The sequence below is a fragment of the Archocentrus centrarchus genome, chromosome 1, assembly GCF_007364275.1.
Source record: "Archocentrus centrarchus isolate MPI-CPG fArcCen1 chromosome 1, fArcCen1, whole genome shotgun sequence".
In the NCBI taxonomy this organism is placed as follows: Eukaryota; Metazoa; Chordata; class Actinopteri; order Cichliformes; family Cichlidae; genus Archocentrus; species Archocentrus centrarchus.
Window position 1 is genome coordinate 9960592 of NC_044346.1, and position 14088 is coordinate 9974679.

The 14088-nt window shown below is 41.7% G+C and overlaps 1 protein-coding gene across 1 annotated transcript in view; it reads right to left on the reverse strand.

Annotated features, from left to right (window-relative positions):
- Positions 1–12040, reverse strand: part of LOC115780351 (protein tweety homolog 3-like) — a 29217-nt gene extending 17177 nt beyond the window's left edge. The window contains exons 1-3 of the mRNA XM_030729506.1: positions 11482–12040; positions 10260–10445; positions 1353–1549 (exon numbers count right to left, since the gene is read on the reverse strand). Of these exons, the coding sequence (XP_030585366.1) occupies positions 1353–1549; positions 10260–10385 (323 nt within the window). The 5' untranslated portion in view covers positions 10386–10445; positions 11482–12040. The remainder of the gene's footprint in view (positions 1–1352; positions 1550–10259; positions 10446–11481) is intronic.
- Positions 12041–14088: the final 2048 nt, after the last annotated feature.

Sequence of the window (14088 nt, forward strand, 5' to 3'; positions counted from 1 at the left end):
CTTTAAACTGTATCTTTTGTCAAGTTTTCATTACACAATAGTCACTTTTGCGCCTTGAATCTTGCACCTGATTAGGTATGAAAATACTAAAACTAATACTGAAACTAACTGAAACTAACTAAAACTAAGCATGAAACCAAAAATAAAAACTAATAAAAACGAGCAAAACCACTCTGAAAACTAATTAAAACTAACTGAATTAAAGAAAAAAAAGTAAAAACTAACTAAAACTAAACTATAATGTAAAATCCAAAACTATTATAACCCTGGTTGGTACTAAAGGCCCCAAAGTGTGCCAAGAAAATAATCCTCCACACCATTATGCCATCACCACAGCCTGAACCACCGATACAAGACACGATGGATCCATGCTTTCCACAAAGCATGGATCCATCTTCTACTTCAAGGTTGGATGTCACGTGCATTCATTGCATACATACAGCTGTTACGAGTGGTTATTTGAATTACTGTTGCCTTCTTATCAGCTCAAAGCAGTCTGGCCATTCTCCTCTGACCTGTGACATAAACAAGGCATTTGCACCCAGAGAGCTGCTGCTCACTGGATATTTTCTCTTTTTCAGCCCATTCTCTGTAAACCCTAGTGATGGTTATGTGGGAAAAGACTTGTTCTGATTAACAGTGACTACAGATAAAAAAATATTTAAAAAGTGTGCCTTCAGTCATTACTGTTAAGCCTGTTAGTCAATCAGGACAAGCCTGCATCCCTTTTTAGTGACATGCTGTACACCAACTAGCTGTATAATGCTTTTCTTAGCAATCCCCTGAGAAAGTTTGAGTCCAGGTTACAGGGCAACTCTTTCTAGAGAATAGCTAATTATGCTGGCTCAACCCTATGGGAGAATTCACACTTAAGCACTGCCAACGAGCGGCATCCCTCATCACTTTTTTTTTTTTTTTTGCAGGACTGATGGTCTAATTTACCTCCTTCCAGTTGAAAATTCCGTCTTATAAGTCAGAATTCCTGACTTCCCACTTCAAATGAACGCAGCACTACCAAAAATAACCAAGCACTCACAAGGCAAGCCAAAGAGATCTAGCTAGTGCTGAAACATTTGAATACACATGGCTGATTTGACACTTGAAAAGTTGAAACTTCTTCAACTTTTTAGCACAAGCAAAGTGAAGCATCAGATCCACAATTCAGTTTGGCAACACATGATGTCAGTTCATTCAAAGTGAATGAAATGCAAGAGCACTGAAGCCTGGACCATCCTAAAAACAACACATCTTATAGACTGTGATGCAAAAGTGGATGGTGTTAAACATACTCAAGCACAAATAGCTTTATTATATTGTACAGGAGCATCACTCTCATAGGGATAACCTCTCACCTGCAGACGAGTGTGGCAATGATGACGCACCAAGCGGTGCAGCAGCAGTCGGCGCTAGGCTGCTGGGAGTGCATATGGGAGTGTGAGGATTCGTCACTCTTGCGTCGCCGGCAGCAAAGCCAGAAAGAGTAGAAGAGGAGGAAAAGAAGGTCCAGGCCCAAACACACCAGCGCCACAGCACCGAGGAGCAAAATAGACTGAAGAAAAGAGTGAGAAAAAAAAATTAGCAACAAGACATTTGTGATTTTAGTACACTTTGGGTTACACATTTTCCATTAAACTTTGCCTTGGTTCACTCAGATACATCGCGTTTGAGAGGTTTCCCTTATCGCAAGGAAATGGACTATTTAGGCTGTGAGTGGAGGTTACAGGAAGCAAAATAGCTGATATGAACAGAAACCAGACAGGCCACATGATTTGGTAGACGCATGTGCACGTATGCACAAAAAGTGTTCCTGTCTCCTGCTATTTGAGGCCAAAAAACAGTTGCTGTTAAATGGGCTTTTGATAGATACCATAAATTTTTTACCTTGTACTGTTTTTGCACACTATCAAACACACACACACATACACACACACACCTCCATAAGTGAGCGGAAGCGCTGCTGCTGGGGAGCTGTATGCGTGAGAGACCCACCACACAGATCACACACCCTCTAAAAGCTTTGAAGTGTAAAAAAGGTGGGGGTGGTGGGGGTAGACAGAAGGAGAAGTAGGGGGAGTAAATTTGGAACAAAAAAAAGAAACAGGCTGGGGAGACATACAAGGAAGATGTGAAAAATGACTGAAGTGAGCACTAAAAAGGAAGAAGTCGGTAAAGACAGACAAGAGAGCTGTTACAGCAATTTGGCTAGGATTGATGAAACTTTTTTTTTTTTTTCTCACACACACACACACACACACACACACACACACACACACACACACACACACACACACACACACACACACACACACACACACACACTTAAATGTTGATTTTTCTTCCCCCTCTGGGATTGTCTGCAAAAGTCATTGTACTGCAGGACCATGTGGGACAATTACACGTTTCTGGAAAACCAAATTCTCCACCTGCTAGACTACTTAGGGCAGACAAAGGAATCCTGCCACAGAGCCACACGGTCATAAACAGCAACAGTGAAACTCCAGGGACCCTTGATGATAACACAATGGAACTCCACCACCAAGGTCCACAAAGACTTCCTTACTTCCCAAGATTTTAAAATACTGCTTTTTTTTCTCCTGACCTCATATTCTTCCTTATTTCTAGTCAGCAATGTCCTCACCTCTTTAGGCCTATTAAAATATATCAGGAAAGCAATCTCTGGCACAGTGAGTCTCAGCCTGAAAGCCAGTTTGCCCAACAAGATTGAACAAGAATGATTTAGGAGAGCAAAAAAAAAAAATGTACACACCATCACTGTGGTTTTAAGGATCTTCTTCCTTGAGCCTCTTAAAATTATTTGCCTAATGCAAAAAATGGAATTGAACTGAAAGAGACATCAACAACTGCTCAAGGGTTAGACCTACAGCCAATCCAGTAGATCTGTGAGACTGCACGTAACCCAGATTTACCATCCAGCATTTGTATCAGCAGCACTCAGGTGACACAGAGAGAAAGCTAACAGGAAATTTACCAATGCAGAAGCCATGGATTGACTCATGTGCAGTCCTCCAACAAACCAGCAGCATGCCACTCATGTGCAGTTGACTAATATGCTTATGTTGACTGCTGAAAGTTAGCTTGAATGGGAAGGCAGAGAAGCAAGAAACATCACGAAGATCATAAAAACAACAATGAGAAGCTGGAGGCTATGCATAAAGTGGAAATTGTTTTTGTTTTTAAAGACTGGTTTCACTTCACCCCAAAACGTTTTTGGGTTGGTTTTTTTTTTTTTGCCTTCTCTGGAGCAAGGGCTAAACTGGAGGACCGACAACAGCACAAAGAGACAACATTACTGCTTGGTTCATATATATTTTTGACACTGACCTGCATTAGGAAGCTACAACATGTAGATGTGGGTCTGAAAGTGCTGTGAAGCACCTCCGTACTACCAGTGCAATACTATCCCATTAGGCATGGTACCATGGTACCACTTTGAGCTCAATGTCAATTATCAAGAGGCAGTCCAAAGTTTACCATGTTCAGCATCTGAGTTTAAAATGCAAGCATTAGGGGGCAGCTGAAAGTCCGTCCTTCTCGCTTTTATTTCGACTTTCACTGTCTCTTTATAAAGAACCTTTAAAATTTTCCTTAAGTAGTACCATTCACACTAGCTAGTCACACTAAATACAAGTGATAGCTTGTCTTTGAAGGCACAAATCTTTTTTCACATTAAGAAAAACAGCACACTCTAATAATGTCAGCGTTTCTTGGTGCGTGAGCTGTGGCAGATGTAACACCAGGTCAGCACAGTATCAACATATGGAGGGCTAGAGCCAATCTAATCAGGTAAGAGCTTACTAGAATACTACAGCAGATATTTTTATACAGTATATATAGCCCTACAATACTCCAAATCACAAGCCTCGTTACTTGCTGAAAGTATCAGTCTACTTATACTGTAGACTCGTCTTATATTGTAGATTGTCTGAGACCTTACTGCTGCGGCCTGGTGTAATGTTCTAATGAATCTCATTACAAGATAACTTACAACTACATGGAAACCCATGCCATGAAGCTCCTGGTGCACAGTTTTTGTGCTGATGTTAATCCCAGAAGAGGTTTGATGCTCTGAGTGTTTGTGACTTTTACACACTTTTACACGGTCTGCCACTTTCCTAATTTTCTGAGTTGCTGATGTTCTTAAATGCTTCTACTTTGCACTTACAGATGATCTCCAGGAGAGAAGAAATTTTATGATCCGATTTGTTGTAACGATAGCATCCTATTAGAGTGCCACACTCAAATTCAGCGTATTCCGAATATAGGTGTACTGTATATTTGACTGTATATTGACTGTGAAGAAAGAAAGAAAGAAAGGAGGAGGAGAAGAAATCTGGTTATGACCCAACTGTCCCTGACCGTCTTCCCCCAACAGATTAAAGATGATGAGGAGAGAACATGAGATGAGTTTCCTGATTCCTAATCTCTGGTATTATCCTGCGGTACCATCTATAGGCTTTAAAATCAAGAAAGGGATTTAAACCATATAGAACAATAGAGATTAACCTTACCAGAACTGCAATGAAACTGCATATATATAAATTGTGTTATATGTTACTAGCAAGACATATTTGTAAAGACAAAGTCATATTTTCTTTAATTCAGGGTGTTCCCTTTCATCAGTGCTCAATTCAGATCCGATTTGTTCGGTTTGGCTGTTAATTTTTAAAAGTGGCTGAGATCAAATTTCCGTGCAAACTGCTCATGATGCTGGGCTGACTCACATGCCTGAAAGAACAATAGCAAAGACGTCACCTCGTACAGAAATAAACATGGAGGTCACAGTTATTGTTTACATTTTCTGCTTCATAAGTTTGTGTGGGAAAATTTGTGAGCAGATGACAAAGAGCACAAAGACAACAGCCAGCGTTTTAATTATGGCATATCTTGTGGTGTGTGTGGGTGAGGAGCTGGAGCCATGAGTGGTGGCATTGTACCATGAATTGCTTCACCAAGACAATTTTCAGGTTGTCACAGGCTATTTTGACTACCTAATAGAATTGTGAATTCAAATTTTGCTGTTCACATATCAGCAAAAATAACTAGAGTTCTGCCTGCAGTCTGACGACAGCCTGCGGCACAGCGCCAAGGCAGTTTCATGCAGTGACTAAGCCAGAATGAGGAGAGTTCTCATCCAGTCTGGAAAAAAACAAGAATACTGTATTGGCCTGGACAAATGTGAAGATCATCACATATTGTGGGGACTGTCTAATTGTTTTTGCAGATTTGTTTTTGTGTTTGCAAGTCTTATTTGCAGCCCTACTGTTGCTAGGCAGGCAAGTATTTTTTTTTTTTATAGCATGTCTTTGAGGGTTAATAAAATTGTTTAGTTGACCCAATTAAACAGAGAGCAAGTCTGAGACGGTGAAGGCTACAACATGTTTCGCTGCCACAGTGGGAAGAAATTCACAGTGAGCAGGGAGAAATTCCCCTGTCCCCAGATGATGAGCTGAAAAGTAAAAAGCCATCCCTCCAAATAAAGCGCTTAAACCCTCGAGTAACGTAGGCTAGGCCCTGCAATTAAACTGCAGAGCTCAAAAACTGGCATTTGTCAAAACAGTGGCTGGAAACTAATTAACTGTATTATTTTTATCAATAAACTGAGATTTTAAGGGTTTGTATTATTGATAAAACAAACAATTTTAATAGAAAACCTGGGCCTTCTTTAGGCGCTAGTGCCTAAAGATACCATTTAAAATGGGTTCTTTGCTAAGTAGTCTGCATTGTGTAGACACAACACTGATTCATTCTTTGAGTTATGTGCCTTTTTTTTATGCTTGAATGAGTCACAGCTCAGTGTTAAGAGGTTTAAAAATAAAATATACATTCCTCTAAAAATGGTCAGGCTCACGGACTGGACTGAAAATGAGAAAAAGCAGCCAATGTCCAAAGAAAAACCTTTCCGAAAGCTGCGAGAACTACTACTCAAGACCACTTTAACAAGTTACAATAAAGTCCATCTCTTTAGAAGCAAAATATAAAGAAACGCGTGCTGGGTCTAATTCAAGTAAAAACATGATTTTGATTTATGATTTGAAATATGATTTGAACAATCACCTGCCAGTAAAAACTGTAGATCAGTTAGTCATGACTGCATTGGTTACAAAGCAACAAGAACTGACCTAGTACTCACAGGACTCCTCCTGGTGTGCTTGATGGCTGCTAGATTAACTGTCAGGCTAACAAACCATCAGCACAGATTAAGACGGATCGATTAGCTCTAATAAGCATGGTGAGCCTGGGTGTACATGAGTGTGTGTGTGTGCATGCACATCCACCACACTGGAGATCAGCTTGCAGGCTGGAGGAGGGGCTAAACGTTAAACACCCTGGCACACTGATCTACTTTCAATATGCCCATTTAAGCGTGTGTACGTGCACTCTCGTCACTGCACCACATTACACACACACGCACACAATATGCGTGCGTGTGTGTGTGTTTGAGCTGACAGGATCAATCACTTCCACTTCACTGAGTTGTCCTTGCACTCTCCCTGCCTGTGTGCTACTCTCTACTTTGGCCTTGTCTAACTACTGTCCTCTCAACTTCTTTCCTGAGGCATTCACTGACCTCAAGTTCATTCTGTTAATATTCACCTGTGCCACTGGGTCAAAGAGCTACCAAAGCACAAAGGCCTTTGAAGGCCAGGACAGTGGGTTTTAAACCTCCCACAAACAAAACAACACAAAACAAAAAAAAAGTTGAACATCTTCTTTCTGTGAGCCACCAAAAATGCTATGAAAAAATGCCTTCCTCAGTGCAAACTGAAGCCAACCATCCAAAATACCAATTTACTGACTTACTTTCCACAGCTGGCAATATGAAAATGTGTGTTATTACAGGTCACACGGTTCCTCTGTAATGTTCTGCAGCTGCTTAACTGTGGCTGCGAGCTGACTTTGCGATTCTACCATAACGCAAACAGATGAACGCACGCGCAGAACCTCAGGATAAGAGCTCCTATTTCAGCTCTGCAGGAAAAAAATAATTCAAACAGTTTTCCTCACAAAGCCACAGAGTCAGCATCCCCACTAAAGTCAAAGTCATCAGAGAGCAGTGAGTGAGTGAGACATGGTGTGAGAGGAGAGCGTTTCTGAGCAGCTTCAAAAGCTGAATGCAAATGAACCCGAGCCAAATCGCATCAGAAAGAAAAACACTACACAGAAGAATCTCTATTGTGTGAGTGTGTGTGTGTGAGTGAGTGTGTGTAATGTCGTGGTGCGGTGATGGACACGGTGCACTGAGAGACACTGTGTCAGTCCTTGTTGTTATGTGTGTGCAGGAGTGTTTATGTGTTTCTCAGCTGGATGAGTAGATGCATGAAAGCCTTTGAGACAGATATACTGAGCCAATCTAAAGACGGGCTTCAGTGAAAGAGTGAAAGAGTGAAAGAAAGAAAGAGAGCATTCTTTCACAACAGACTCCAGCCCTCCTCTTCACCCTCCCCCCATTCCAACTCACCCTCCTTCTTCTTGTCTTTCTCAACCTCTATCTCTCCCTCCCCTACGTCTAGCCAGAATTAACGATTTCACCCTGAATGGAACCCCTACATTCACTCACACACACTCGCAGAATAGCACACACAAACCCCCCGAGGGAGCTGCGTGACCTCATCTCGACAAGCAAGCACTAAATACGCACTGACACAGAAAGTGAACATACTGTACATGACATATATACATGCATACAGCGCATGCATGCAACGACAACTGTACAAAAAAAACCATATGATCATAGCACAGAATGCTCACTGACATAGAAACCACCTCGTCTGCTAAAATATGTCAGGATGTAATTAGTCTAAAAGGGGGGTCCTTAAAATTCCAGTGGGCAAACACATTAACACACACATCTACAAAGGCTCTTAGTTAAACACTGAATAGCTCACAGGAAGTGGCTATTTGGCAATTTAGAAGCGCCTCCCATGGCTCATGGAGCCTTCTCTCTCGCCTCCAATCAGTCTCTTTTTATCTTTCTCACTCCTCTTCCTCCTCCTCCCTCTCTCCCTTCTTCTCTCTCCGGTTCTCATCTCCCTCCCTTGTTCGTGGCTGTGGGTGCCTTCCCACGCTCAGCGCTTGAACTTGCACGCCCTCCCTCTTCTCCCCGTACTGTCAGCAAATGTATTGAGGGATGACTGCGGTGCATGAAATGTGAGATTCTAAGCGATGTGCCTTGGCTTCATGTGGGCTACCGAGGCTGGGTTTTCTGCTGCAGAGACCTGGGAGTCACCTTGTTTGAGGATTCTAATGAAATGCAGCAAAACTGGGGCAAAGCCCCTTTTCAAGATGGAGCTGCTTTCTAATGCAACGCTCCCGACTCAGTCAGCGTTTAATCTAAGAATAATATCAATTAATTTTATGCTTTTAAAGAAATCTAATTATGGATTTTTGCTCATTAGTTTGTGAAGTATTAGGTTCATTTTAATCCAAAAAAAAAAAATGTCCGAGATATGTGAAAAACCAACCATTACAGAGCACAAAGTGATGACTACAAATTCTTTTGTCCAACCAATTCTCCCAAATCAGCAGATATTACACTGATAATGATATACAAGTAGGACAATCATGTTTGGTATTCTGGCATAATAAATTACTTTCCATATTAATAGGTTTTGATTTATTTGTGTCCATTGACAAATCCATTGGTTCCTACACTTCTAATGGTGTCTAGAGAGCCAAGAAATCAATGCCGACTCACTGCCTCACATTATAAATCGCATATATCTATGAGCTGCAAGCAGTTCTCACAGAAAGTGATGCTCTTTTCACAAATCATCTTATTTTGACACTGAAAAGTAAAAAACACCGAATCTGTCCACAGACACATACAGACATGTTAGGAATTTGCAGTCTGCGTTGGTGTCCCATTTAGCTACGCAGAGAGAAGGATTATGGAAATTAAACTAATGCTGAGGCTACAGAGCCCTATGTCGATGATGCTATGTATGGGTAGGCTGCTAATTGGCTGACAAGCTGGCTTGGACAGACAGGGGAACAGAAGCAGAGAAACATAAAAAACATCAAAGATGCATCCATCCATCCGTCTTCTTCAGCTTATCCTTTTCAGGGTCACAGGTGGCTGGAGCCTATCCGAGCTGTCACAGGGCGAGAGGCAGAGTACACCCTGGACAGGTCGCCAGTCTGTCGCAGGGCTAAATACAACATATCAAAGATTCAAAAAAAAAAAAAAAGAACAATCACACGAACCTCAGACAGTGTCTTTTTTCATTGTTTTTTTTTCCCTGTCTCGTCACGACAAGGGACAGCAACAACAACACAAACATAAAGGATGGCAGCCCACATTACTGACTGCTCCATGTATTTTTGGCACTGCCAACTGGTGACAGTACAGTTACAGCACGTGGACGTGGTTCTGCACAGTTCTGTGTAGCGCCTCAGGTCTACCAACATGCTATCACACCAAGGTGAAAACAACACCAGGCACACAGTTAACAAAGGTTTATAGTTTCAAAGTGTAAAATGAAACTGGCTTTGTTCCAGCAGCCATCACAAAGGTGAATAAGTCTTTACTTGTTGAATCTGATGCGATTTTCTTGAAACAATAAGCATCTTGGATGCTTCTCACTACGTTGTGTTATGTTGGCTGTTATTTGTAGTAAGTGAGTCAGGATTGCAAGCTAAATTCACTTTATAAATAAAGCAAGCCTAAACTGAGAGTTTCCCCACTTATTTGTCCACAGCCTCGGACTTACAGTGGAAGACTTGCAGTTCAATAAGCCAATCACTGTTTACAAATGTAAATATGGCTTTAAAAAGGCTAATACAAAACAAAACCTGGCAAGCATGAGTGGTTTTGAAATTGCATTTGTATTCCCTTATTTGCTCTCTACATAAGAATACAAATGTAGTTGGCGGAAAACAAATGGAAACCAAAAATCTTGTCCCTTTCCTACAATCAGGATATTAATATACAGTTATCTATTCATATAGATTATTCAGTCTATAACAGCAAGAATAACCTCAGTCTTGAATCTTTCACTCTCTCTTTCTCACACGCGCGCGCACGCACACACACACACACACACACGCAGTGCTGATCGATACAGGGAGGGAACCCACAACTCTGGTTGCAGGACGGCCTCAGTCACCACTTGGCCACTCTGCTGTGAAATTACAGTGTGGGCATGTGGCAGGCGGTAGGATGATGAGGTGATGCTGCACGATGAAGGGGGTGATGAATTTCTGAGTGGGAGGTAATTGTTCTCCCGCACTTGTCTTACCTTCTGGTACTCAGAGTCCTCTGGCCTGAAGTCGCTGCTCACCATTTGAAACTCGATGTTGAAATGAGGCAGCCGGTGGAGCAGATTCACCCACCAAGGTGGAGAATAATTCACTACGGCCGCCATCCTGATGCAGCTGCCTGCCGGCTCTCACTTCACTCTATAACCTGATTCTTCACAGGGACACTGTAAAGAAATTCAAAACCGCCGATCACTGCATCTGACGAGGATGGAAAGCACCTTCTGATGTCACTGAATGCATTAGATGAGGAGGAAGATGTAGCATTCACACATTATTATAAGTCTAATGTGATGACTTATCAGTGATCATTCACTAACAGGGCGGGACAAACATGCCTATATCCACTCTTTATTCATTAGTTACACATACATTTTCACAAAGTATCCATTTTACTAAGCTTATATCTGATGATGATCTGCCATATCTGCCATGATCATTTACTTTTTGACCAATTTGGACCAATATAAAACATTTCTGCTGTAAAACACAGGGGTACATGTTGCTGTGTGTGTGTGCGTGTGTAGTTGCAAAGGCAAAAAGACTGCAATATGACATAATATCACTTTACTATTTAGGGGTTGCCGTCCTTTACAGTGATGCATTTTTGGGTTTTGCCAATATCATGTTGTAATATAACTCGTTAATATATTATTACCGCACAACAATTATCACCAATAACATATTAAATTTAATTAGAGCCCTTAAAGTCTTTTTGTAAGGGTACATTTCGCGCACATGTTAAAGCTATGCGGTCATACTGTACATGAATTATGGCATGACAAGAGCATCCATGACAGCGTCACCCAATTTACGCCCATTCTGCAAAACACAGGCTTCGTGGGATAAATGTGTTGTGGACGGGGAAATGGCCGTTATATCAAAGCCCCCCACACCGCCGCGACTCTTTCTATTGTACTGAATTTACTGTATGGGCACATGTAGGTTAGCCCAGTCGCGGGTACCCTCACACATTCAGCATTCAAAGTCTTTATTTATCGCAGCGCTCAATAAAATGTTAGCAAACCCGGATTAGCTAGCTTTATCCCGCTTTGTCCGTTAAAACTACCGCAGTACCACAGAGTCGTCAAGGCAACTAGGAGGATTAAAAAAAAAAAAAAAAAATGAATTTGTTTGGGGTGTGCACGCCTGTGGGTATCAAAGTCCCTGTGCTGGGAGGTTAGGAACCGTGTTATGACCTACCTAGTGAAGCCCAAGCGGATGCAGACTCTCGTTGAGTGTAGTCCAGACCGGCGTGTAGTTCACCTATTGTCTTCCCAGATCCGGCGGTAGATTTGAGCACGACAGCCGTGCGTTGCTGCATCAACGCGGCCGGACCAAGCTAGCTGCACCGAGCGAGTCGCTTGCAGTCCCATCCACATTGAAAAGAACGAAATAACGGTCACCGTCCCGAGTCCGCTTACATTTCACCGAGACGCACCTCCCGTCTCGACTGCCTTCACACTCGCCAAAAACGTCACGGCAGACTAGGGGTTAAACTATTTGACCAGCAAACCTGTATTTATTTATTTATTTTACAGTTTGACGATCCGGTTGCTGTCCTCCTCGCGGTTTATGCCCGTCGGCGGTCTTGCCACGGTGACCGCCGGGTCAGTGCGTTCAGCGTTGCGGCTCTTCTGTTGGACGGTATTGTTGGAGCTTGAAGCAAACACGGCGCTTTAAAAGCCCTGAAGGACGGGGCTTTGCGGCAGCTCCGTGTGCGTGTGTGTGTGTGTGTATGTGAGAGGCAGAGGGCAAATGCGCAAAAAGGCCTCCACCTGACGTTGAAATGGTGGAAGTACACGTTGGCAGTGGGGCGCTTCATCCTCCACCACTGGTGAAGATGATTTAAGAAAGAACATATACTACGACACTGGTGGAAAGCAACAAAGTGCATCTTTTACTAGGAAATCTTATTTTGTTTTCCTGTAATACTTCCATTTTTATTTTATTTTTTTAAAAGTCCAAAAACAAATGCATTTCTCCTACCAGTAATCAGAATCAGAAATACTTTATTGTTCCCAGAGGGAAATTTCAGTTGTTACAGCTGCAACCATTTATCATATAAAAAGAAAAACACTAATAATTTAAAACCAAAAAGAGAAATTTGTAATATGTACACAAGAATTCTTATGAATACAGTAAAGGCAGTGGCTGTTATAATAAATATAAATCTGGACCATACCCTAAAGCAGTTCAAATTATTGCACCTCTGAGTTATTGCACACATAATAAATTCCCCGGATGAACCATAGTGTCACCCATTAAGGGAGGAGTTATAGAGTTTGATGGCCACAGATAGGAATGACCTCCTGTGGTGGGATGAGTCTTGCACTAAATGTGCTTCTGTGTCTTATCACTGTGTTGTGGAGTGGGTGGGAGCCATTGGCCATTATGGCCTGCAGCTTAGACAGCGTGTTCCTCTCCAACATTGCCATCAGCGAGTCCAGCTCCACTCCCACAACATCACTGGCTTTGTGGATCAATTTGTTGAGTCTGTTGGCATCTGTCACCCTCAGCCGCCTGCCGCCCTAGCACGCAACAGCATAGAGGACAGCATTCGCTACCACAGACTCATAGAAGATCCTGACCATAGTGTTGAAAAACCTCAGGCGCTTAAAAAATAGAGACAACTTTGGTCTTCCTGTATAGGGCATCAATGTTCTTAGCCCCGTCAATATGCACTCCCAGTATTTACTATTTCATTTTACAGTGTCCACACCGACTCCCCTGAAGGACACAGGGGAACTCAGTTGGGTCTGTGGTTGAGCTTCAGCACACTCTGGGGATGCTCAAGCTTAACATCTTTAATGATGTGTATTTTGGGGGGGAAATCAGTCTTAATTATTTAATACATTAAAATAAATACATGTAATAAATTATGTTTTCACTTGTACTTTTAACATTGTCTAATTTTATTGCCACAGTAGAGTACATGAAACACACATTTTTGAAAATCAGGTATTTCACTGGGTTTCCCCAAAGGTGTCCCCCCTTTTCTCAACATAGATAATACGTCCATATGATACGCAGTAGTGACACTTAACTTTAGTAAAGTGGTTCTTGATTCTTTCAGCTACCTCCCCATGAGCCTGATACTGCTAGAGATCACTTCCTGTTAAAAGAGACTTCTCCCCCCCCCATTGTTTCCAAATGCTTTCTCATTAGTGTTAGATCATTTAGGGTCACCCGCTATTGAAAATAAATTGTTTCCTATGGGGACAGCTTCTGTTAAGGTGTTGCATCTTAATGTGATGAGTAACGCTGAGAGGAAAAGAACATACATTTTGGAGTCTTAAAAGTTATTCAAATCAAGCTACACTATATGAACAAAGGGACTGGTATTCTTTCACAAGAATACCAGTATATATATATATATATATATATATATATATATACTTTTTTTTTCTGTGAGTGTGTGTTACAATCCACTAAAAAAATTTAAATTATCATTTACCTCTGACATGTTTGGGAAAATAAATAAAAATATAGGTAAAGGTAATAGTTTTCCAGGAAGGAACACATGAGACTGGAGGTATTACTATAAAAACATTTTATTGACTGTGTCAGAAATGAAGTTACACAGATCATGAGGAGAAAACTGTACTCATCCATTGCTTTTGACTTCCTTTGAGGTTATTATTTGTCTATTTTAAAGCACAAGTATTACTGTCATTGGACACAGTCCCTGTGTATCCTCCACTGCTCTCTGTTTCAGTATTGCAGCAGACTGATCTATAACTTAATTCACAGTTTGGCTCAATAGTGCATCAGTTAAGAATTGTCCCTCAGCCACACCGCAGTCAGCTA